The 22683-nt window shown below is 45.4% G+C and overlaps 1 protein-coding gene across 2 annotated transcripts in view; it reads right to left on the bottom strand.

Moving 5' to 3' along the window:
- The window catches only part of LOC138949638 (zinc finger protein 665-like), a 43797-nt gene that overhangs the window by 5338 nt on the left and 15776 nt on the right, over positions 1-22683 (bottom strand). The window contains exon 3 of one of the 2 annotated variants that reach the window (XR_011450377.1): positions 18245-21499. Coding sequence is in view for 1 of the 2 variants with exons in the window: in XM_070321429.1 (XP_070177530.1) it covers positions 19218-21499 (2282 nt within the window). In the remaining variant the exon portion in view is untranslated. Of the gene's footprint in view, positions 1-16919; positions 21500-22683 lie in introns of those variants that run through there. The other variant, XM_070321429.1, reaches the window with a different exon arrangement.

The raw sequence follows: 22683 nt of genomic DNA, 5'->3' as shown, positions 1-22683 counted from the left end.
TGTTATACAGTGGGGGGGGGGGGGGGGTGGGGGGGGGGAGTACATACTGCTGTATCTGTAGATGTAGATGTAGGTGTTTTGTCCTGCACAGTGGGGGGGGGGGGGGGGGGGGGGTGGAGTACATGATACTGCTGAATCTGTAGCTTTAAGTGTGGTTTGCCCTGTTACACTTGGGGGGTGGGGTGTATGTATACTGATGTATCTGTAGCTGTAGGTGTGTGTATTGCATTGTAACACTTGGGGGGGGGGGGGTACATACTGATCTATCTGTAGCTGGTGGTGTGTTTTGCACTGATGCACACCAATCTTACATGGTCCAATCTTACATGGTCCAACCTTACATGGTCCAAACCTACATGGTCCAATCTTACATGGTCCAATCTTACATGGTCCAACCTTACATGGTCCAATCTTGCATGGTCCAATCTTGCATGGTCCAATCTTACATGGTCCAACCTTACATGGTCCAACCTTACATGGTCCAATCTTACATGGTCCAACCTTACATGGTCCAATCTTACATGGTCCAATCTTACATGGTCCAACCTTACATGGTCCAATCTTACATGGTCCAATCTTGCATGGTCCAATCTTACATGGTCCAATCTTACATGGTCCAATCTTACATGGTCCAACCTTACATGGTCCAAACCTACATGGTCCAATCTTACATGATCCAACCTTACATGGTCCAATCTTGCATGGTCCAATCTTGCATGGTCCAACCTTACATGGTCCAATCTTACATGGTCCAACCTTACATGGTCCAACCTTACATGGTCCAATCTTACATGGTCCAATCTTGCATGGTCCAATCTTGCATGGTCCAATCTTGCATGGTCCAACCTTACATGGTCCAACCTTACATGGTCCAACCTTACATGGTCCAACCATACATGGTCCAACCTTACATGGTCCAATCTTACATGGTCCAATCTTACATGGTCCAACCTTGCATGGTCCAATCTTACATGGTCCAATCTTACATGGTCCAATATTACATGGTCCAACCTTACATGGGCCAATCTTACATGGTCCAATATTACATGGTCCAATCTTACATGGTCCAATCTTACATGGTCCATATATATTGGACCATGTAAGATTGGACCATGTAAGGTTGGACCATGTAAGATTGGACCATGTAAGGTTGGACCATGTAATATTGGACCATGTAAGATTGGTCCAATATTACATGGTCCAACCTTACATGGTCCAACCATACATGGTCCAATCTTACATGGTCCAATCTTGCATGGTCCAACCTTGCATGGTCCAACCTTACATGGTCCAACCTTACATGGTCCAATCTTACATGGTCCAACCTTACATGGTCCAACCTTACATGGTCCAATCTTACATGGTCCATATATATATTATTGGACCATGTAATATTGGACCATGTAAGATTGGACCATGTAAGGTTGGACCATGTAAGGTTGGACCATGTAAGATTGGACCATGTAAGATTGGACCATGCGTGACCCAACATGGTTTAAAATCGTCACCACGAGTTTTCGTCACACCCAACAATTCAAAGTGTGGTGCAACACACGAACACTATCCAATGTTTTAGCAATTGGTTTGGATGAGCACGACAAACATTTCGTCTGCTTCTAAAGGTGCTACCGCCTCAGAACCGCAGGCGCGAAGAAAAGTTCGCAGGGATTTCCCGATTGCATAACCGGAAACGAAAGGGATCGCTACGAACTAAGTTTCGTTGGTCAATCTAAAGCTCGCTAATAAGCACCATTGTACTTCCTATGTCTTGAATTAACAGCTTTGTGTTGCATGACCTTGGATGACCTTGACCTTGGGTCAAGGTCACATGTATTTTGGTAGGAAAATGTGTAAAGCAGTTCTTAGTGTATGATGTCATTGCTAGGTTTAGTTATTTGACCTTGACCCTGAAGGCCAAGGTCATGTAAAGGTCAAGGTCAAGCATGTGAGTCGTATGGGCTTTGCCCTTCTTGTTTATACTGCTGTAGCTGTACGGGGAGGGGGGTATACTGCTGTAGCTGTTAGTGATTTTTGCATGGGGGGGGGGGGGGGGGGTGGAGTACATACTGCTGAATCTGTAGCTGTAAGTGTGGTTTGCACTGTTACACTTGGGGGGTGGGGTGTACATACTGATGTATCTGTAGCTGTAGGTATTGCATTGTAACACTTGGGGGGGGGGGGGTGTACATACTGATCTATCTGTAGCTGTAGGCGTGTTTTGTACTGTTACACTTGGGGGGGGGGGGGCGGTTTGTACATACTGATGTAGCTGTAGGTGTGTTATGTACTGTTACAGTAGGCGGGGAGGGGGGGGGGTTGAACATACTGCTGTATATGTAGCTGTAGGTGTGTTTTGCACACAGGGGGTGGGGGGGGGGGGTGGGGGGGGGGGTTGTACATACTGCTGTATCTGTAGGTCTAGGTGTGTTTTGCACTCTACACGGGGGAAGGCGGTTGAGTGTTGTACATACTGCTGTATCTGAAGCTGTAGGTATGTTTGGTACTGTTACAGTGGTGGCAGCGGGGGGAGGGGGATGTACATAATTCTGAATCTGTAGCTGTAAATGAGTTTTGTACTGTTACAGTGGTGGGGGGGGGGGGGGGGGTTGGGGGTTGTACATACTGCTGTAGCTGTAGGTGTGTTTTGCACTGTTACTAAGGGGGAGGGGAGGTGTACATACTGCTGTAGCTGTAGCTGTAAGTAATTTGTGCACTGTTACACTTGGGGGGTTGTATATACTGCTAGGGGCGGGGATGTAGCTCAGTCGGTAGCGCGCTGGATTTGTATCCAGTTGGCCGCTGTCAGCGTCAGTTCGTCCCCACGTTCGGCGAGAGATTTATTTCTCAGAGTCAACTTTGTGTGCAGACTCTGCTCGGTGTCCGAACACCCCCGTGTGTACACGCAAGCACAAGACCAAGTGCGCACGAAAAAGATCCTGTAATCCATGTCAGAGTTCGGTGGGTTGTAGAAACACGAAAATACCCTGCACGCTTCCTCCGAAAACGGCGTATGGCTGCCTATATGGCGGGGTAAAAAACGGTCATACACGTAAAATTCCACTCGTGCAAAAAACACGAGTGTACGTGGGAGTTTCAGCCCACAAACGCAGAAGAAGAAGAAGAAGTATATACTGCTGAATCTGTTGCTGTAGGTGTGTTTTATACTGTAATACTGAGGGGGGGGGGGGGGTGTATACGGCTGTATCTGTAGCTGTAGGTGTGTTTTGTACTGTTACAGTGAGGGCGGTAGGTTCTACATACTGCTGTATCTCTAGCTGGTGATTTGTTTTGCACTGTTACACTGGGGGGGGGGGGGGGGGGGTTGTACACACTGCTGTATCTGTAGGTTTGTTTTCCACTGTAACACTGGGGGGAGGGGGGGTTATACTGCTGTAGCTGTAGCTGTAAGTGAATTTTGCACTGTTACACTTGGGGGGGGGGGGGGGGTGGTGGTGGTACATACTGCTGTATCTGTAGCTGCACCCAGCCAGCAAGACATTAGCGGCCGATAGTCGGCCGAACACCCTTCAAAAAGTCGGGCAGGTGACGTCAAAAGATACGACGCGGGTGTTGGCCCGACTAACTTTTGCAAAGAGGCAACGAGGCGGCCGACAGGCGGCCGAACACCTGTACTATGGCGGCACGCATCCGGTCCGATGTTAATCGGCCCGATGGCTTGTTGGACCTGCGGCCCGACACCTTATGCCGACATCGTCCCGATGTCTTCCCGCTGAAATCGATATCTTCCCGATGTCGGCATAAGGTGTCGGACCGCAGGTCAAACAAGTCATCGGGCCGATTAACATCGGACCGGATGCGTGCCGCCATAGTGCAGGTGTTCGGCCGCCTATCGGCCGCATCGTTGCCTCTTTGCAAAAGTTAGTCGGGCCAACACCCGCGTCGTATGTTTTGACGTCACCGGCCCGACTTTTTGAAGGGTGTTCGGCCGATTATCGGCCGCTAATGTCTTGCTGGCTGGGTCACCACAACAGAAGGAATGCCATTCATACTCGGGCCAGTCATGAACCGGTTGATGACGCGACTTTACGTTTACAGACCAATCGTTTTGTCACGAGAGTTGATTTGCGTCATCGGCTCCGCGGCGCGAAAATTTGCCTTGTGTCGTCTGCTTTGCCAGATCCCCCGCAGAGCGAAACTGCAACTTTGTTGCGAAAAAGTACGTCATACATTTCTTACAAAAAGGTCACAAAACTTGATGAACAGAGTTCTGTTTGACTAAAATGGATGTTACTAAGTGTTTTTGGAAGGGTATTTTGATAGTTCGGACTAAGTCTTCTGGCACTTTTTAATCGAAAAGGAGAAAATCTTATCGGTCGGATTTAGATACCCAGTTTTTGAGTGGGTATCTAAATCCAACCACCTCGCAGAGAATGCAAAACGCTGTACAAAATCCCATTAAAAGCATTGATTGTTTACGTTTATGTCTCTTGAAAAATCGTATGAACAGGGGAAGGTATCAGATTGTGTATTTATAATGTCCAGTGAATCTTGTTTTGATAAAGTAAAAGCCGCAACAACACCATCCACTTCATGACAGGTGCGCGCACTCTTGTCTTGCTAAACTGATGAATCGACACCAACATCGCAAGTGCGTGGATGGGTGCTTGTCAGTGTTTGCGAGCATGTAAGCCTCAGTAAGCTTAATAGTAATTAATAGAGTGTTTCGCTCACTGAAAGTCCCGAAGTTGTGTGCTTGTGTGTGTACTACACGATCAAAACAAGCCTGAGAGAAACATTACGTTCACTGTCATTTAGTTCCGAGTAGATTTCGGTCGGATTTAGATACCCCCCGGTCGGATTTAGGTTCCCACACCTACATGTACCTCCAATGTTTACCGACGGAAAGCAACGACACAGGCACCTATTTAGAACACCAATTGCGTATGGAAAACACCGGTCTTACCAGACAAGACATATTTGCTAAACTTTACGATTTAGAGCCTTGAGGATAAAACAATGATCTCAATCGGTCGGAATTAGATACCCTTACCCTATATCTTTCTGTCAGGTTAGATTCTTTTTCTAAATTCTTTTACTTAGTTTATTTTTGTGTGGATTAGTGACCTCAGGTCTTTGGATTTTCAGTATGTAAGCTGATGCCTACGGGTACCAGCTGATGATGTGAGGCGACCCATGACCGCCTGTTTATTGTTTTATTTTCTGCTCTGAGGTTTGTTTACCTGCAAATTCACAACATTACGGTTACTTTGTCTTGTTAATCCGTCAGCTTAGTTTTGTTGATTGTGGAAGGACAGTTGTGCCTGTGTTATCATAATATGTCTGGAAATACTTAATTGTGTGTGTGTGTGATTACAAACCTAAATCACATATGAGTCCAGACGGATGTCTGATTGAAAGTGATGATTTCATAAGAGAATTTAAGCACCGGATTGGGCGGAAGGTGTGTCTAATGGGATTGTTTGTCGAGGTTAACAATATTAGACAAATGTTCATGAGGTGTTTTCTTTCTTTGTGATCTCTCTGTATATAGTTATGACTATTTCTTTTTTGGATGATTGCGATTCATCACATGTTGGTGTTTCTGCAACTATTTGTGTGTTCACTGTCTTTATGACAGTCATGACAAATACTTTTCTATTGATTTTTATACTTTGATCTTGTACATTTTCTTATGTTGTTTTATACTGGCATGTTCCAGGTGTGAGGTGTGAGGTGTGAGGTGTGAGGTGATGAATAAACCCATGCACACTCTACACAAGATGTTCGAGTTTTCCTTCCCCTTGTTACATCTGAAAAGTTTTTGAGATTGAATACCTCACCTATATATGATATATAGGGCAAAGTAAGCCCCATCTTTTGATACCAGTTTGGTTTACCTTGCTTCAAGGTCAAGGTCACAGGAGCTCTTCAAAGTTGGATTGTATACATATTTTGAAGTGACCTTGACCCTGAACTATGGAAGATAACTGTTTCAAACTTAAAAATTATGTGTGGCACATGTTATGCTTTCATCATGAGACACATTTGGTCACATATGATCAAGGTCAAGGTCACTTTGACCCTTATGAAATGTGACCAAAATAAGGTAGTGAACCACTAAAAGTGACCATATCTCATGGTAGAAAGAGCCAATAAGCACCATTGTACTTCCTATGTCTTGAATTAACAGCTTTGTGTTGCATGACCTTGGATGACCTTGACCCAAGGTATTTTGGTAGGAAAAATGTGTAAAGCAGTTCTTAGTGTATGATGTCATTGCTAGGTTTAGTTATTTGACCTTGACCTTCAGCCTTGACCCTGAAGGTCAAGGTCATGTAAAGGTCAAGGTCAAGCATGTGAGTCGTATGGGCTTTGCCCTTCTTGTTTATACTGCTGTAGCTGTATGGGGAGGGGAGGTATACTGCTGTAGCTGTTAGTGATTTGTGCACTGTTACGCTGGGGGGGGGGGGGGGGGAGGGTGGGGGTGGAGTACATACTGTTGGATCTGTAGCTGTAAGTGTGGTTTGCACTGTTACACTTGGGGGTGGGGTGTACATACTGATGTAGCTGTAGGTATTGCATTGTAACACTTAGGGGGGGGGGGTGTACATACTGATCTATCTGTAGCTGTAGGCGTGTTTTGTACTGTTACACTTGGGGGGGGGGGGGGGGTTGTACATACTGATGTATCTGTAGCTGTGGGTGTGTTATGTACTGTTACAGTAGGCGGGGAGGGGGGGGGGTTGAACATACTGCTGTATATGTAGCTGTACGTGTGTTTTGCACACAGGAGGGGGGGGGGGGGGTTGTACATACTGCTGTATCTGTAGGTCTAGGTGTGTTTTGCACTCTACACGGGGGAAGGCGGTTGAGTGTTGTACATACTGCTATATCTGAAGCTGTAGGTATGTTTTGTACTGTTACAGTGGTGGCATCGGGGGGAGGGGGATGTACATAATTCTGAATCTGTAGCTGTAAATGAGTTTTGTACTGTTACAGTGGTGGGGGGGAAGGGGGGTTGGGGGTTGTACATATTGCTGTATCTGTAGCTGTAGGTGTGTTTTGCACTGTTACTAAGGGGGAGGGGAGGTGTACATACTGCTGTAGCTGTAAGTAATTTTTGCACTGTTACACTTGGGGGGTTGTATATACTGCTGAATCTGTTGCTGTTGGTGTGTTTTATACTGTAATACTGAGGGGAGGGGGGGGGGGGTGTACGGCTGTATCTGTAGGTGTAGGTGTGTTTTGTACTGTTACAGTGAGGGCGGTAGGGGCGGGGGGTTCTACATACTGCTGTATCTGTAGCTGGTGATGTGTTTTGCACTGTTACACTGGGGGGGGGGGGGGGTTGTACACACTGCTGTATCTGTAGGTTTGTTTTCCACTGTAACACTGGGGGGAGGGGGGGGGGTGGTACTGCTGTAGCTGTAGCTGTAAGTGAATTTTGCACCGTTACACTTGGGGGGGGGGGGGTGGTGGTACATACTGCTGTATCTGTAGCTGCACCCGGCCCAGCCAGCAAGACATTAGCGGCCGATAGTCGGCCGAACACCCTTCAAAAAGTCGGACAGGTGACGTCAAAAGATACGACGCGAGTGTTGGCCCGACTAACTTTTGCAAAGAGGCAACGAGGTGGCCGACAGGCGGCCGAACACCTGTACTATGGCGGCACGCATCCGGTCCGATGTTAATCGGCCCGATGGCTTGTTGGACCTGCGGCCCGACACCTTATGCGGACATCGTCCCGATGTCTTCCCGCTGAAATCGATATCTTCCCGATGTCGGCATAAGGTGTCGGGCCGCAGGTCCAATAAGTCATCGGGCCGATTAACATCGGACCGGATGCGTGCTGCCATAGTGCAGGTGTTCGGCCGCCTGTCGGCCGCCTCGTTGCCTCTTTGCAAAAGTTAGTCGGGCCAACACCCGCGTCGTATGTTTTGACGTCACCGGCCCGACTTTTTGAAGGGTGTTCGGCCGACTATCGGCCGCTAATGTCTTGCTGGCTGGGAAACTCAGCTGCGGAAATTTTCCAGCACACTATTCAAGAAGTGATCTCTGGCGTTTCCGGTGCCAGAAATGTCTCTGATGACATCATTGTCTTCGGGTCAGATCAAGCAGATCACGATCGGGCCCTTGATGAGATTTTGAAATGGCTCCATCAGGCTGGGCTAACCGTTCACAGACAGAAATGTGAATTCAACAAGGACGAGATCGAATTCTTCGATTTCATCTTCTCCGCTGCAGGCCTCCGCCCAGATCCCAAAAAAGTGCAAGCACTTCATGACATGCCCAGGCCGCAAAATGCATCCGAGGTCCGCTCGTTTCTTGGCATGGTCCAATACAGCTCGCGTTTCATCAACAACTTTGCGACCATCACCGAGCCACTTCGCTCTCTTACAAAACAAAACACGCCATGGACGTGGATCAAAACGCACGAGACCGCATTTGGTACGATCAAACAAGCTCTGTCAGCGACAACCACTCTCGCATACTTCGACCCAAAGAAACACACAGAAATATACGTCGACGCCAGTCCCGTTGGCGTCGCAGGCCTTTTGTGTCAGGAAGGTCGCACGATTGCTTACGCGAGCCGTGCTCTCACCGCAGTGGAGCAGAGGTACTCTCAGACCGAACGCAAGGCCCTTGCTGTCGTTTGGGCATGCGAGCACTTCGACATTTATGTCAGTGGTGCGCCGTTCACAGTCATAACCGACCACCGCCCTCTACTCAACATCTGGCAGAAGCCATCACCTCCCACTAGGATCGCATGATGGTCGTTGCGCCTTCAACCGTACTTACTTACGATGAAGTACAAGCCGGGAAAAGAAAACCCCGCTGACTACATGTCCAGACAGACACCCAACGCATGCAGTCGCTGCATCAAAACATGAAAAGATGGCAGAAGCATACATCAGTTTTCTCGCTGACACTGACACACTCTCTGCGGTCACGCTTGATGAGATTAAAGCAGAAACCGTACAAGACGCCACACTGCAAACAGTCATGAAAATCATCAGCACAGGCAAATGGCATGCACTCAAAGAACTCGCAGATCCTGAGGCAAACTTGGAAGACTTGATACGTTTTCGCAACGTTAAAGATGATCTCTGCGTCAATGCCGAACACAATGTCATTCTAAAAGGTACGCAGCTCGTGATTCCCGCCTCTTTGCGAAAATGGGTCGTTCAAGTGGCCCATGAAGGGCACCAGGGTATAACGAAAACGAAATCGTTCATACGCAGCAAAGTCTGGTTCCCAGGCATGGACAAAGCAGTAGAACTGGAAGTCGAGAGTTGCATTCCGTGTCAGGCCAACACAAATCGTAGTCAGAAAGAACCCATGAACATGTCCGACCTTCCAAGAGGCCCTTGGCTTGAATTGTCTCTTGATTTCTGTGGACCTCTGCCAAGCGGCGATTACATCCTTGTGCTGGTCGATGAATACTCACGTTATCCAATCGCAGAAATCATTCGCAGCACTTCAGCGGATTGCGTGATTCCAATAGTTGACAAAGCCTTTGCCATGTTCGGGTACCCGGAGGTGATCAAAACGGACAACGGGCCCCCATTCCAAAGCCACCAATGGAGGTCATTTATGAAAAGATCGGGCGTCAAACACCGCAGAGTCACGCCACTTTGGCCACCCCAGCTAGCAAGCTTTCGTCGGCCGACTGACGATTTCAGTCGGGTGACGTCGTCAAATGTCGTGTGTCGACGTCCGTTGTCGCGCCGATATCGTTTTGACTGTGTGTAAAACTCAGCAAATGTACGTAATAAACCCCGACATCGGCCCGACGCAATGTTGCTGTCGATAAAAATATGCAGAGTTACGGGAGATAACAACTTGAATTTATTATCATTATTTTAGCATTTGTTACGTCCCCTGTTCAAGCGTCGGGAACGGCGTGACATGACTCTGCAAATGCGAAACTAAATTATTCATATTTGTTGACTTTTTCACATAGGAGTAGGATAATTAATTGTAAGTTTTGTTTGTATATTTGCAATCAAATACAGCATGAGCTCAAACCATGAGTTTTACATTTTAAAAATACGCCATCATATATACTTGAAATACTCTAATAGCTTTCCTTACGGTACAAACAAGATTGAGTGTGAACATGGCCGGCTAGCTGCTACTTTCCCGCGTGAGCGAAGTTTATTTGTTTTCTTAGTTCAAGTTAATATCGAAAGAAGAGACATTCTTGCGAATGTTGGACAGCACATTGATGATATGTTATCCGAGACGAATGTCGCCTCGGGATCTCAATCTGAGTGCTGGTCCCAGTGCCACGTGGTGGCGGTGATAGTTGACAAGTTAAAATTGTGGAGCCAAGGACGGATGGAAACCTACAGGTGTGTTCAAGCTGTTAACGTCAACTCGAGGACAACCGACGGATCCAGCGAGTAAGTGATTTTGGTGTTTTTTTTCTTTAATGTTAGTTTTGCTGTTATACAGTGGGGGGGGGGGGGGGGGAGTACATACTGCTGTATCTGTAGATGTAGATGTAGGTGTTTTGTCCTGTACAGTGGGGCGGGGGGGGGGGGGGGTGGAGTACATACTCATGATACTGCTGAATCTGTAGCTTTAAGTGTGGTTTGCACTGTTACACTTGGGGGGTGGGGTGTATGTATACTGATGTATCTGTAGCTGTAGGTGTGTGTATTGCATTGTAACACTTGGGGGGGGGGGGGGGGGTACATACTGATCTATCTGTAGCTGGTGGTGTGTTTTGCACTGATGCACACCAATCTTACATGGTCCAATCTTACATGGTCCAACCTTACATGGTCCAAACCTACATGGTCCAATCTTACATGGTCCAATCTTACATGGTCCAACCTTACATGGTCCAATCTTGCATGGTCCAATCTTGCATGGTCCAATCTTACATGGTCCAACCTTACATGGTCCAACCTTACATGGTCCAATCTTACATGGTCCAACCTTACATGGTCCAACCTTACATGGTCCAATCTTACATGGTCCAATCTTGCATGGTCCAATCTTGCATGGTCCAATCTTGCATGGTCCAACCTTACATGGTCCAACCTTACATGGTCCAACCTTACATGGTCCAATCTTACATGGTCCAACCATACATGGTCCAACCTTACATGGTCCAATCTTACATGGTCCAATCTTACATGGTCCAATCTTACATGGTCCAATCTTACATGGTCCAATATTACATGGTCCAACCTTACATGGGCCAGTCTTACGTGGTCCAATATTACATGGTCCAATCTTACATGGTCCAATCTTACATGGTCCAATCTTACATGGTCCAACCTTGCATGGTCCAATCTTACATGGTCCAATCTTACATGGTCCAATATTACATCGTCCAACCTTACATGGGCCAATCTTACGTGGTCCAATATTACATGGTCCAATCTTACATGGTCCAATCTTACATGGTCCAATCTTACATGGTCCATATATATATTATTGGACCATGTAATATTGGACCATGTAATATTGGACCATGTAAGATTGGACCATGTAAGGTTGGACCATGTAATATTGGACCATGTAAGATTGGACCATGTAAGGTTGGACCATGTAATATTGGACCATGTAAGATTGGTCCAATCTTACATGGTCCAACCTTACATGGTCCAACCATACATGGTCCAATCTTACATGGTCCAATCTTGCATGGTCCAACCTTACATGGTCCAACCTTACATGGTCCAATCTTACATGGTCCAACCTTACATGGTCCAATCTTACATCCAATATATTATTGGACCATGTAATATTGGACCATGTAAGATTGGACCATGTAAGGTTGGACCATGTAAGGTTGGACCATGTAAGATTGGACCATGTAAGATTGGACCATGCGTGACCCAACATGGTTTAAAATCGTCACCACGAGTTTTCGTCACACCCAACAATTCAAAGTGTGGTGCAACACACGAACACTATCCAATGTTTTAGCCATTGGTTTGGATGAGCACGACAAACATTTCGTCTGCTTCTAAAGGTGCTACCGCCTCAGAACCGCAGGCGCGAAGAAAAGTTCGCAGGGATTTCCCGATTGCATAACCGGAAACGAAAGGGATCGCTACGAACTAAGTTTCGTTGGTCAATCTAAAGCTCGCTAATAAGCACCATTGTACTTCCTATGTCTTGAATTAACAGCTTTGTGTTGCATGACCTTGGATGACCTTGACCTTGGGTCAAGGTCACATGTATTTTGGTAGGAAAAATGTGTAAAGCAGTTCTTAGTGTATGATGTCATTGCTAGGTTTAGTTATTTGACCTTGACCCTGAAGGCCAAGGTCATGTAAAGGTCAAGGTCAAGCATGTGAGTCGTATGGGCTTTGCCCTTCTTGTTTATACTGCTGTAGCTGTACGGGGAGGGGGGGTATACTGCTGTAGCTGTTAGTGATTTTTGCACTGTTACACGGGGGGGGGGGGGGGGGGGGTGGAGTACATACTGCTGAATCTGTAGCTGTAAGTGTGGTTTGCACTGTTACACTTGGGGGTGGGGTGTACATACTGATGTATCTGTAGCTGTAGGTATTGCATTGTAACACTTGGGGGGGGGGGGGGGGGGGTGTACATACTGATCTATATCTGTAGCTGTAGGCGTGTTTTGTACTGTTACACTTGGGGGGGGGGGGGGCGGTTTGTACATACTGATGTAGCTGTAGGTGTGTTATGTACTGTTACAGTAGGCGGGGAGGGGGGGGGGGGTTGAACATACTGCTGTATATGTAGCTGTAGGTGTGTTTTGCACACAGGGGGTGGGGGGGGGGGTGGGGGGTGGGGGGGTTGTACATACTGCTGTATCTGTAGGTCTAAGTGTGTTTTGCACTCTACACGGGGGAAGGCGGTTGAGTGTTGTACATACTGCTGTATCTGAAGCTGTAGGTATGTTTGGTACTGTTACAGTGGTGGCAGCGGGGGGAGGGGGATGTACATAATTCTGAATCTGTAGCTGTAAATGAGTTTTGTACTGTTACAGTGGTAGGGGGGGGGGGGGTTGGGGGTTGTACATACTGCTGTAGCTGTAGGTGTGTTTTGCACTGTTACTAAGGGGGAGGGGAGGTGTACATACTGCTGTAGCTGTAGCTGTAAGTAATTTGTGCACTGTTACACTTGGGGGGTTGTATATACTGCTGAATCTGTTGCTGTAGGTGTGTTTTATACTGTAATACTGAGGGGGGGGGGGGGGTGTATACGGCTGTATCTGTAGCTGTAGGTGTGTTTTGTACTGTTACAGTGAGGGCGGTAGGGGCGGGGGGTTCTACATACTGCTGTATCTCTAGCTGGTGATTTGTTTTGCACTGTTACACTGGGGGGGGGGGGGGTTGTACACACTGCTGTATCTGTAGGTTTGTTTTCCACTGTAACACTGGGGGGAGGGGGGGTTATACTGCTGTAGCTGTAAGTGAATTTTGCACTGTTACACTTGGGGGGGGGGGTGGTGGTGGTACATACTGCTGTATCTGTAGCTGCACCCAGCCAGCAAGACATTAGCGGCCGATAGTCGGCCGAACACCCTTCAAAAAGTCGGGCAGGTGACGTCAAAAGATACGACGCGGGTGTTGGCCCGACTAACTTTTGCAAAGAGGCAACGAGGCGGCCGACAGGCGGCCGAACACCTGTACTATGGCGGCACGCATCCGGTCCGATGTTAATCGGCCCGATGGCTTGTTGGACCTGCGGCCCGACACCTTATGCCGACATCGTCCCGATGTCTTCCCGCTGAAATCGATATCTTCCCGATGTCGGCATAAGGTGTCGGACCGCAGGTCAAACAAGTCATCGGGCCGATTAACATCGGACCGGATGCGTGCCGCCATAGTGCAGGTGTTCGGCCGCCTATCGGCCGCATCGTTGCCTCTTTGCAAAAGTTAGTCGGGCCAACACCCGCGTCGTATGTTTTGACGTCACCGGCCCGACTTTTTGAAGGGTGTTCGGCCGATTATCGGCCGCTAATGTCTTGCTGGCTGGGACAGGCTAATCATATGGCCACTAGCTCCCAATTCCAGTGGGGGAGCTTGTTTATTTTATCTTGTCAGCGAGCCGCGCGGTGATAAATCCCAGCCGCGTAAACATTGCAGCCAAGGCAAGAAGAAGGGGGAAACTCTGGGACTTTTTCTACATTTATGAAGGGTTAGGGGGAAGCAGACGACAAAATGTACGCCATCTTGTTATTCAGTTGCCAGGTTGGAAACCTAAAAGTTTGGACTCGATTTGCTTGTTTTTTCATTATATTGATATGTACAATTATTCATATTGCAAAATATAACATACTACAATCCCTTCAAGCTAAAAATGTAGTGTAAAACTGAAGGAACTTGTACTACAGCACTACAAACACAAATTCAGTATAGTTAGAGAGTATTTTACCTGCGTTTGGATTATGATGTTGTTGTTGCAACATTTAAAGCGTGTTCGATGTTTCTGATGGAATCATATGCGTTTGAAAACAAAAAAGCCTCGGTTTACCAAACCTTTGAGAAAAATGGCTTAGAAAACGAGGATAGTGTATTTTTTGCAAATTTACTGAGACCAGGCTATTTCTTTACGACAACGACCGGTATCGGACATTCGCTTTGAGGCAAACAAATTCACTCGTTGCCACCAACTTCATTCAGACCCAATTCCAAAGGAGATAGTGAAACCTGCGAAGATCACAAAGCAGTCTAAATTGCAGACCAACGTGATGCGTAAATGATTAGAAACTGTTGCTCTTTGAGGTTAAAATTAACTTCTGGAAACAACCAACCCAGTAACCCTTTTGCGTTTTGTAGGAATATTGTAGTTACGGGATTATGGAGATGTGTTTTAAAGAGGGTCTCATCGCAGGTTTCACAGTGACTTTGATCGGTATCTGATTCTGAGCTGCATGGCTTTCCACCCTCCTCAGCCAAGCTAGTGTGCATAGGCACACGCAACACACACCACTTCGAAACACACTTCGCGGCTGTATAAAAGTGCATATATTTGCCTGGAGATAATGAATTACCAAACATCACAAAAAACAAGTTTAGAAACGCTGCTAGCATGAGCACTAGAGGGTTAACAGTTTTAAGTTCTGCAGTAGTAAGTCGCCAAACAAAGAGTTTTAAGCTGGGGGGGGGGGGGGGGGGGATGTTACACTGGTACGAAACCTGTGAGTGTATGAGTAAAGACGAGCGCACAGACAACATAATATTAATGAATTCGATTTTATTTCAATTAAAAAAAAGTCTTAAGATCAGGGGCCTGTTAGATTTTAACCCATCTTGTTTCTGCCAAGGCCTAGTGTAACAGACACAGCGCGCCGACGGTCGGTGGGGGGTGGGGGCTTGCCGCTATCGGGTTGTCCAAGACGCATGCCGCGAAAAGATTCCAGGCCCCGATAAGAGTAACAGACCACTTTGTTTATAATAGTGAATTTGGCTCCTCAAGAAGAAGTTATCGCCATATGTGCTCAAGCAGAAGCTTTTAACAAGCCACTAGAGAAAGCCATCCGTGCGGCACACGCACAACTTACACAAAAATTGGCGATTAGAGCTCACTTCGTTTATTCGCACATACAGGGCGACACCGCACACTTCGACACTGTTTACACCCTTCAGGCTCTTACTGGGACGCGACCCGAAAACCAAACTTCCAGAGCCACCAATATATGCACATCCCCAAAACAGAGCAACTGAAGAGCTTGCCCGAAAGCATGACGCTTGCGCAAAACAGAAGATGAAGCTCTATGCAGACAAACGAAATCACGCCAAACGTGCTGAAATCGCCATTGGTGATTTTGTTCTAGCAAAGCAAAGGAAAAGGAACAAACTCACACCGCCGTTCAAACCGACTCCCATGGTGGTCACTGCCACAAACGGTTCCATGACAACCGCTCAGTCCTCACAGGGACAGCCAGTCACACTCACCCGCAACAGCTCATATTTCAAAAAGCTAAAGCATGCGCCACCAGATCGCCATCAATCTGCTGATGACGTAGATGAACCTCCCTTAGACGTTCAAGAAAGTATTGTCCCTCAGAACACTGTCCCAGAGACTGGCGTGAAAGAAGCATGCGGTCCATCAGCATCGTCAACACAACCATGTTCTCTCACGCAACCACAGACACAAACATCTCCTATCACCTCACAGACTGTCAGTATTGCCCCCTCTATGACCTCATATCCAAGGCGGTCAACCCGTCAAAAGAAATCCCCAACTCGTTTCAAAGACTATGTGACTGATTTTGAGATTCAAACGCTATCACATCAGAAGTTAACTAACTAACCCCCATTTTTTGTTTCTTCTCTTTAGCTGATTATGCATTAAGTAATGCACTCAGATGTGCGTGCACAATATTTGCTTTTGTTTTATTGTCAACAAACAGCGTTGACGTGGTACTGTATTAGCGCATTATCAATGCCAGATTATTGATTTTCTATCTTCCATGCTCACTGTTGTTTTGGTTTTTGGTTTTCTTATAAGCCTACAAAGATTGTCGACTCAGTATTGCATTGGTAGCCTACATTATTAGCGTTTTGATTATTATTTGTTTCTCTTGTTCCTACAAACTCTTGTACTTCTGTGCGCTTGGGGAGAGAAAATGAGAGTAAATTGATAAGCGATGCGAAAATGTTTTAATCATTGATTTGACTTTGTGCTTCAGAAGTTTTTGTTTATTTCTTCGGAATGTTATGTTTTGTTCTGATGTTCTTGTTTTATTCCTGGCAGAAAGGAAGAGATGTAATATTGTTCCACCACGATTGGTTCTGGTGTATCACGTGGTTCATGAATATTAAATCAGTTGGAGACTAATGGCGGAATCCGTGTGCATGTTGGAAGGCTGCGAGCGAAAGCACATAGCGATAGTTCCACTCATACATACACTCTAGCATTTAAAGACACTACAACTGGTCAACAACTAATTCTATAAACAGAACAGGAACTCAATCAACTTGAACGTCAATCAGACACAAAGGGAGTCCACACTTAGATTGTATAATTCCAACCAGGTTTATTTACCAAAAGGTCAAATGACCAGCATAAATATTATATCAATACAAACTACATGTAATACCAAATTCACATTTGCCTGCTCACGCTTTCATTCGATAAATGTTCATCTAAAAAGACACCTAAGTTCCCAACCCCAGATCTATCTACGAGGAGGTTTTGCAGTCCGGCGCCTAGCTAACTATGTCTTTGATCCCGTACAGGATATGTTTGTTCCCCAACTATCTAAATCTTGGGTGGCTAAAATTCTGCAAGGGATGCTACTTATTCTTCTGGCTACAAACGGAAGAACAGTTCTTTCCTCACCAGGCTAAATATTTTATTACAAGGATAGTCTGAGACTTCTTACTGCTATTTTTGATCGTATGGAAACCCAGGCCGCGGCCCTTATTTCGCCCACGATATTTTTGTCCCTAATTTCAAAGTTCTACTCCTATTTATGAACGCAGAGTGAGATGTCCAAACCCGACTGCAATGGGTTTAACAAACACACGTGTGCGTCCTATAGTTTTACTGTCGCCTAACTGTCTAAGTTTGTCGGACCTACCCGGTCCGATTTGGTTTATTTTCTATCTATCTACGACGATTTTTTCTCCTATCTATCTTTTGGATCGCTCGGAACCAGACAATTCGACTGGCCCGAGTGGTGATGATCTTCTTTTATAGCTATCTGTACTCCTACTCTGCCTATTTGTATGAAAGAGAATCTCTAGATTCTTTACTGCTAGCAATTTACCCTACTCTGACAACTTTATTCTGCAAAACCTTAACGATCTTTTGTCTCCCGAGTCTTTTATACCCCTTCATTCTTAGCAACCCAAAACAATGTACGGATGTTTTGCATTGGCTAAAATGGCAACAATGGCAGACTCTCTCGCGAACTCATCCGCAGCAAAAATATAATCCCTCTTTATCTATTTCTTCCCTACAATTACGATGTCCGCAGACATCGTTCCATTAACATTTTTACATATTTACTTATTCTACCATATCATTCTCTTCAAAAGAACTTTACTTACAGGCTACACTAATATTTCGTCCATTCCGGTCATCGGACCGTTGATCGATAGAACACACCTTACGACGGTCTTTCTTTCTTTATTTGGTGTTTAACGTCGTTTTCAACCATTCAAGGTTATATCGCAACGGGGAAAGGGGGGAGATGGGATAGGGGAAAGGGGGGAGATGGGATAGGGGAAAGGGGGCAGATGGGATAGAGCCACTTGTTAATTGTTTCTTGTTCACAAAAGCACTAATAAAAAAATTGTTCCAGGGGCTTGCAACGTAGTACAATATATGACCTTACTGGGAGAATGCAAGTTTCCAGTACAAAGGACTTGACATTTCTTACATACTGCTTGACTAAAATCTTTACAAACATTGACTATATTCTATACAAGAAACACTTAACAAGGGTAAAAGAAGAAACAGAATCCGTTAGTCGCCTTTTAGGACATTCTGGACAGCATCGGGTATATTCTTTCTCGTCCCAACCAATATGGGACTCCCCCTAACCCGCGGGGGGTACTTACGACGGTCACTAGGCCGATCGTGTTTTCTACCGAGCATTGAAACGGGTTACTAATGACCCGGGAACATATTTATTATAACTTCTCCTACTATTTTAAACATTCAACTAGTCAAATAACGCTACAATAACAGGTTTGTCAACTTTTCATCTTGTTTTCAGCATCTAACTTGTCGAGTAAACAAACATGGCGGCCATTGCCAATAGTGAAACTACAAACTCTGTTCTTTCAGAAACTCTGACCAAATTATTGTTTACATTCTATGACACATTGGGAAAAGCTGGCATTAGCAATAACAATCCAGATTCTACTCTGAATCGTCTTTGCTGCTGTAAACTGTATCGTGTTGACGGCAATCCCGTCACACAAGAAACACTTAACAAGGCTAAAAAGAGAAACAGAATCCGTTAGTCGCCTCTTACGACATGCTGGGGGGCATCGGGTAAATTCTTCCCCCTAACACGCTCTGTACGTGTAAACATTGAGTCGCTCGACTCCGATCAGAAAACGGCAACAACATCGATGCTTCTCAAAAACCTGGCATAACACTCTGTACCGAAATGCTTTTTCTCTCCTGAATGTGTTAACATATGTCGCTTCAAATTACCAGACCGTAAAAACCTAGCACCACACTCATTGCATGCATGGTTTTTCTGCGCTGTATGTGTTAACATGTGTAGCTTCAAATCACCAGACTGTAGAAATATGGCACTACTCTCATTGCATGCTTCAAATAAGAAGACATTAGCATCACTCAGTACACTCATACTTTTTCTCTCCCGTATGTGTTGACATGTGTTGCTTCAAATGACCAGACCATAAAAACCTAGCACCACACTCATTGCATGCATGCTTTTTCTGCGCTGTATGTGTTAACATGTGTTTCGTCAAATTAAAAGACAGTTTAAACCTAGCATCACACTCAGTACACTCATACTTTTTCTCCTTTGTATGTGTTACCATGTGTAGCTTCAAATGACCAGACCGTAAAAACCTAGCACCACACTCATTGCATGCATGGTTTTTCTCTCCTGTATGTGTTACCATGTGTTGCTTCAAATAAGAAGACAGTTTGAAACTAGCATCACACTCAGTACACTCATACTTTTTCTTTCCCGTATGGGTTGACATGTGATGCTTCAATTCACGAGACCGTAAAAACCTGGCACCACACTCATTGCATGCATGCTTTTTCTCCCCTGTATGTGTTAACATGTGTTGCTTCAAGTAAGAAGACAGTTTGAAACTAGCATCACACTCAGTACACTCATACTTTTTCTCTCCCGTATGTGTTGACATGTGTCGCTTCAAATGAGAAGACAGTTTGAAACTAGCATTACACTCAGTACACTCATGCTTTCTCTCTCCCGTATGTGTTGACATGTGTCGCTTCAACTGCCAAGACCGTAAAAACGTGGCAATACACTCATTGCATGCATGCTTTTTCTCCCCTGTATGTGTTAACATGTGTTGCTTCAAGTAAGAAGACAGTTTGAAACTAGCATCACACTCAGTACACTCATACTTTTTCTCTCCCGTATGTGTTGACATGTGTTGCATCAAATAAGAAGACAGTTTGAAACTAGCATCACACTCAGTACACTCATACTTTTTCTCTCCCGTATGTGTTGACATGTGTTGCTTCAAATTACCAGACCGTAAAAACATGGCACCACACTCATTGCATGCATGCTTTTTCTCCCCTGTATGTGTTAACATGTGTTGCTTCAAATAAGAAGACAGTTTGAAACTAGCATCACACTCAGTACACTCATACTTTTTCTCTCCCGTATGTGTTGACATGTGTCGCTTCAACTGACCAGACCGTAAAAACCTGGCACCACACTCATTGCATGCATGCTTTTTCTCCCCTGTATGTGTTAACATGTGTTGCTTCAAATAAGAAGACAGTTTGAAACTAGCATCACACTCAGTACACTCATACTTTTTCTCCCCTGTATGTGTTAACATGTGTTGCTTCAAATTACCACACAATAAAAACATGGCACTACACTCATTGCATGCATGCTTTTTCTCCCCTGTATGTGTTAACATGTGTTGCTTCAAATAAGAAGACAGTTTGAAACTAGCATCACACTCAGTGCACTCATACTTTTTCTCTCCCGTATGTGTTAACATGTGTTGCTTCAAATTACCACACAATAAAAACATGGCACTACACTCATTGCATGCATGCTTTTTCTCCCCTGTATGTGTTAACATGTGTCGCTTTAAAGAAGAAGACAGTTTGAAACTAGCATCACACTCAGTACACTCATACTTTTTCTCTCCCGTATGTGTTGACATGTGTCGCTTCAACTGACCAGACCGTAAAAACCTGGCACCACACTCATTGCATGCATGCTTTTTCTGCCTTGTATGTGTTGTAATCACAACCTGCTGATTCTTGTGACCTGAACTCGGGAATGTGGTGTCAGACATTGGAACTGGATCTGGTTCATGTCTCTCATTTAGTTCTAATCTACCCATGCTTTGAGTTTCTGTTATCAATCTCCCTCGTTTCAGCCAGGTATCACAATGAGTGTCGACTGCAGTCTGTGGTTCTGGTGTCTTCATCTCTTGGTTTAGCCAGGTACCACTATGAGTGTTGACTGCAGTATGTGTTTGGGGTGTCGGTATCTCTTGTTTCAGCCAAGTATCGCTGAAATTGTCGACTGCAGTCTGTTTTTCTGGTGTCTGTATCTCATGGTTCAGCCAGGTATCACTATGAGTGTTAACAGCAGTATGTGTTTCTGGTGTCTGTATCTCTTGTTTCAGCCAAGTATGACTGCAATTATCGACTGCAGTCTGTATTTCTGGTGTCTGAATCTCTGGTTTGAGCCAGGCATCGCTGTGCCCATTAACTGCAGCTTTTCCGTCCAATGACTGCACTGTAGTCATGGTAGCTGTGTTGACTGCAGCTTTTCCGTCCAATGACTGCACTGTAGGCATGGTAGCTGTGTTGACTGCAGCTTTTCCGCCCAATGACTGCACTGCAGTCATGGTAGCTGTTTTGACCCCCCTGTCCGGCACTGAAAAGAATGCAAGTGATATAGGTGATGCAAATTAGTATCTACAGAGACTGTAGAGTACACAGAGACGCTTCATACGGCGCTGAAAATTGAAACAGGAAGCCCTGTGGCGCCACCACGCGGACACATGTAAAAACCTACTTTCGCTTTCCACAGCAGTAGAGATATCGTGGAACACAACCAAAGCCGCACCATAAAGAAAACACAGCGGGGCATGGTCTTTGTGTGTGTGTGTGTGTTTATGTAACTGGCTCAAAGAGAGAGAGAGAGAGAGAGAGAGAGAGAGAGAGAGAGAGAGAGAGAGAGAGAGAGAGAGAGAGAGAGAGAGAGAGAGAGAGAGAGAGAGAGAGAGAGAGAGAGAGAGCTTTCTGAACAAGAAATAAGAAAATCATCGATCGATCAAGATTCTTTAATTAAAGTCAGCTTGGTCACAAGATTCTTGAAGAATGTTGTTTAAGTTGCTGTAGTGTACAGTTTTCCTTACATGATAATTTCTTAGCTCCGTGCAATTGACTACCCATATCAGTTTTGAGGTGCTGGGACGACGCAAAGTTGACTAAATGCCTTCGTTACTGATTTAACCGGGAACTATTTTGTTAACGATTTATTCCTGACAATATTTTCTCAGGCTTAACTGCCCATGTATACAGTATGTATTTGTATTTGACTAAAACACACAAAAATAACGACGGTTAGTTCACGAAAAGACACTGATTTAAATCATGTTTGCATAACTTGAGCGATGCAGCGGGTATTGCCTAAATAAATTTGATTTAATTTCAATCTACACCATTTTCTGCGGTGTTTATATGGTCATTTAAAAAGGATGTTCACAAACCAAACATATTTTTTCATTCAGTTACTTTTTGCAGTACTGTCAGCCGGACAGAATAGATAGATCAATACAAACGTGATATATAAACACAGCCGACAGCAGCCGCTATACGCAAACTTCCTTGTGCGGCAGGGAGTTGCTCTTTTCCCGCGCGCTGGCGGCCGGTCTCACTTGCGCACAGCTGTGCAAAGAAGGATGAAGCGTCTCTATGTACTCTATAGTCTCTGGTATCTATTACAGTAATAAATGCATCTCTTTTGTGACTGTTTTGTACTTCTGTGTGTGTGTTCGGATGGGGGGAGGGGGAAACTTAGCTTTGCATCTACCGGTATTTGAGAGTAACTCCTTC

Source organism: Littorina saxatilis, linkage group LG16, assembly GCF_037325665.1.
Source record: "Littorina saxatilis isolate snail1 linkage group LG16, US_GU_Lsax_2.0, whole genome shotgun sequence".
Taxonomy (NCBI): domain Eukaryota; kingdom Metazoa; phylum Mollusca; class Gastropoda; order Littorinimorpha; family Littorinidae; genus Littorina; species Littorina saxatilis.
Note: the sequence above shows the minus strand (reverse complement) of the source record. Positions and strands in the feature narration are given on the sequence as shown.